Source organism: Alligator sinensis, unplaced genomic scaffold, assembly GCF_000455745.1.
Source record: "Alligator sinensis unplaced genomic scaffold, ASM45574v1 scaffold107_3, whole genome shotgun sequence".
Taxonomy (NCBI): Eukaryota; Metazoa; Chordata; order Crocodylia; family Alligatoridae; genus Alligator; species Alligator sinensis.
This window is the reverse complement of record NW_005842578.1, coordinates 984847-988656: the sequence shown is the minus strand read 5'-3', so window position 1 is coordinate 988656 and position 3810 is coordinate 984847. Positions and strand designations below refer to the sequence as shown.

The window sequence follows — 3810 nt, the reverse complement described above, 5'->3', positions numbered from 1 at the left end:
GGTCTCCGGGGGGGCGCTTGTTTTTGGCTTGGGGGGGGGGGGGGGGGGGTCGGGGGTCATGATTGGCAATATGGAGCTTTAGGGGACCTCCCTCCCCATGCAGCAGGGACCATCCCCTCAGCCACACCACTGCCCCCAAATCCTCCCCAGCCTTCACACCGAGGCAGCTCCAGCACTAGGTCCCAGTGAAGCCACTGGGGATCTGAAGGGAGGAGACAGCACAAGTGGCTGTCTGCTCTCAGGGAACCCATGCCCCAGGGGCCAGAGGCTCCAGCCCCCTCACCACCCTGCCCCAGCTCCCCTGGACCCCCACCTGGGCAGCGTGGTGCTGTTCTTCTCCCACGGCCGCCGGACCAGGTCTGCAGAGACATGTAGGTGAGGACAGGCTGCTGGGGGGGGCACAGCTGCCCCCCACAGTGGGAACCAGATTGGGGGGAAGTGGCTTGGGTCAGCAGCAGCTCCCCCCAGACAGCACTGCTGCCCCTCACACCCACCAGGGCCCCCAGTGCAGACTGGGGCTCCACCCCCACCCCTGCAACACTCACCAGGCTGCTGGCTGGGGGTCCTAGTCCCTGAGGCCTCAGAGTCATCTTGCTGGAGGGAGACAGAGCAGGAGAGGGTAAGCAGGGCAGGGTCACCCCTGCCTCACCTCCTGGGCAGGGATGGGGGGTATGCCCCCCTCCTGCCGTTGCTGGGAGAGCTAGAGGGTGTTGCCCCCTCAAGACGACCTCAATCCCAGGGGACTATGGACCCAGCCAGGCTCCAGCCAGGGAAGTCAGTGCACCCAGGATTGTGGGAGCGGGGCGGAGAACCGGAATGGGACAACACTCACGCTTGAAACATCCTCATCTCTCTTTGGAAGGGGCTTGTCGCCCTGCAGCGTCGCCTTCCGCCTGGGGGAGGCAGGGGTCAGCCATGGCCTGGGGGACCCCCCCCCCCCAGCCTGTACAGGCCCTGGGGTGCTGGGTCCATAGCCCCCTCCCCACTACTTACCGCCGGGCCAGCATGGCGTTCATCTCCTCCATGAGCCCCCCACCACTCCTACCTGTGCTCCGGGGGGCTGAGCCGGGGCTGCCACTACTGCTGCCCCCACCCCCGCCTGGGCTAGCACTGTCCTCCTGGGGCTGGCACAGAGTAGAGGTGTCAGGGCCCCTGCCAGGGTTCCCCTGGCCAGTAGCCAGAGCCCCACCTTAGACCTCCCTACCCAGCCCCTGCCCCCACACCCCTACCAGTAGGTTCCAGAGCAAACATGCAGTTGCCATGAAGTTCCCATTCCCCCTCCCGGCCTGGCTCCCCCTCCCCACTCTCTGCCACCTCATTCCCCCAGCAGTAGGTTTCAGATTAAACCCTCTATTGCTATAAAGTTTCCACCCCCAGCCCCACTACCAAATCTGCCCCCTGCTATTTCACACCTGCCATCATTAGGTCCCAGCGTTAACAGGCAAGCAGTGCCATGAACTTCCCTCCTCCCCCACAACCAGCCTAGCCCCACTCCATTGCCTCACCAGTAGGTTCCAGGAAGCACATCCCCATTGCTGGTCAGTTCCCATTCTCTACCCCTCCACTCCAGCTCCCCTCCAGCCCCTACCACCATTTTCCCCATTAGTAAGTTCAAGCATAAACAAACATTGCCCTGAATCCCCCCCCCACTCCAGACAGCCCTCACCCCACTCCCTTGACAGCAGGTTCCTGAAGAAAGAGATCCCACTGCTTTGAAGTGCCTGTTCCCCCTCCCACCAAATCTTTCCATCAGTAGATTCCAGAGCAAACACCCATTGCTGTGAATTCCACTCCCCCCACCCCATGTGTTGCCCCCTCCTCACCTTGCCAGCTTTCCTGAGTTTGGCCCCTGCAAGGGCAGCTGCAAGACCAGTGCCCCCACTCCCACCCCCTGCACCAGGGCCCTGGGTTGCAGGCAGGGGGGGTGCAGGTGGTGGCCCCCCCCCAGTAGCAGGGGGGGGACCAGGTGGGGGGGGTGGCCCTGGCGGGGGTGGAGGGCCAGGCGGAGGCAGGGGTCCTCCTGAAGGGGGTTGTGGAGCTCCTGTGGGGAGCAAGGCAGAGAATCAGGGTGGGGCCCAGGGTGTGGGGGGGGGGGTATCTGCTCCCCCACACAGCCCCTGCCCCCCACTCACCAGGGTGGGGGGGGCATAGACCCCCCCCTCAGCCCCTCCCTAAAGATGGGGGGGGGCAGTGGAACCAGCCCCTCCCCAAGGACCCTGACTCAGACCCAAACTCCCCGACCTTGCAGGGACCCCCAACACCCTATCCCCCAAGGCAGTGCCTGGACCCAGGGTCCCCCCAGCAGAGGGCAGGGGCAGCAGGTACCTTCTCTGTGGCTCCATCTCCTCCGGGCTGGGGCCGTTCGGGGCCGGCCAGGCCTGTGTGGAGCCTGGGGACATGGGGGTGTCAGCTGGGACCACCACCCCCCCGCCACCGCCCTTTACTCTGCCCCAGCCTCCCACTAGCCCTCCCATGGGCAACAGCCCACTGCCAATCCTTGATCCCCCACTTGCCCCCAGCCCCTCAGCTGGGAACCCAGGAGTCCTGGCTCTGGGGCCCCTCTGGGGTGGGGGGGGTTACTGCCCCCTGGAATGACTAGCCCCCTCTTCAAGAACCTCAGAGTTGCCCCCCCCGCACAGAGCTGTCCACCTCAAGGAGCCCCACACTCCACCCCTCCCTTCTCTCCAAAGGAACCCAGGAGTGCGGGTCCCCCTGCTGACCAGTGTCAAGGGTAGCGAGTGCGCCCTGCATGGCGGTGGCGAAGGCAGCAGCATCCTCCCGAGTGCAGAAGCTGAGCCCCCAAACCTGGCGGGCATCACGCCACTGGTGGAAGCTGGCAGTCGCCTGGTTGTAGCGCAGCCCCCGGACCAGTGCACAGTTCATCACCACCTGGGGGGAGCTAGACACCTCAGTTCCCAGCACTAAAGGGAAACTCCCCTCCCAGACCAGCTCCCTTTCCCCAGCCTCTGCCACCTTTCCCACATCAGTAGGGTCCAGAGTGAATGCACCCCATGGCTCAGAAGTTTCCATTCCCCACCCCTGAGCCCAGCTCCCCCCAGCAAGCCCCTGACCTTGACTTCCCGACCACATTTGCCCAGCCCTGCCCCACCCACCCCCAAGAAGCCCTAGGCTGCAGGGCCCGGATGCCTGGGTTCTCAGCTGGAGGTCAATACTGTCTGCTCTTGCTCCCCTGATCACCCAGGCTGAATAGTGCAGGGCCCAGACTCCTGGGTCCCCTGCTCCTCCTTCCCTACCTGCTGGTCAGGCTGCATCTTGCGGGCCACAACACGGAAGGCACCAGCCGCAGGGCGGTGCAGGAGCTGCACGTGGCTGTAGGTGCTGGACCCCGACCCAGCCGTCACCCATTTCTTGTTGGTATCATCATAGATCATCACCGTGGCCCGGGCCGAGCACAGCACCGTCTCACTGGATGGGGTGACGGGAGGGTGAGCATGACCCACCCAAGGGACCCCCTCCAGTATCCCTCCCACCCAAACCCAAGAGGGACCCCATCTCCCTCAGTGAAATGGGGAAACTGAGGCACCGAGAGGGAAGGCAGGAGGCAGGTACAGAGCCCAGGCATCCTGGTTCCGCTCCACCCCCCACCTGCTCTGCCAGAGACAGGACAGAACCCAGGCATCCTGGTGGCCACTTCCCTTCCAGCAAATGATGGAACCCAGGCGCCTGGGTTCTGTCCCTCCCCCGCTGCACTAGCTTGGGGCTGAACCTTATATGGGCTTGCTGGGAGCTGGACCACCTCGCCCCAGCTGGCCAGAGAGCCCCTGCAAACCCCTGCTGCCCACATGAAGG

At 64.6% G+C, this 3810-nt stretch overlaps 1 protein-coding gene across 1 annotated transcript in view; it reads right to left on the bottom strand.

Annotated features, from left to right (window-relative positions):
• Positions 1-92: 92 nt before the first annotated feature.
• VASP (vasodilator stimulated phosphoprotein) overlaps positions 93-3810 on the bottom strand; it is a 5858-nt gene continuing 2140 nt past the window's right edge. The window contains exons 2-8 of the mRNA XM_025214330.1: positions 3255-3426; positions 2326-2389; positions 1824-2041; positions 994-1124; positions 833-893; positions 546-594; positions 93-359 (exon numbers count right to left, since the gene is read on the bottom strand). Coding sequence (XP_025070115.1) covers positions 280-359; positions 546-594; positions 833-893; positions 994-1124; positions 1824-2041; positions 2326-2389; positions 3255-3426 — 775 coding nt within the window. The 3' untranslated portion in view covers positions 93-279. The remainder of the gene's footprint in view (positions 360-545; positions 595-832; positions 894-993; positions 1125-1823; positions 2042-2325; positions 2390-3254; positions 3427-3810) is intronic.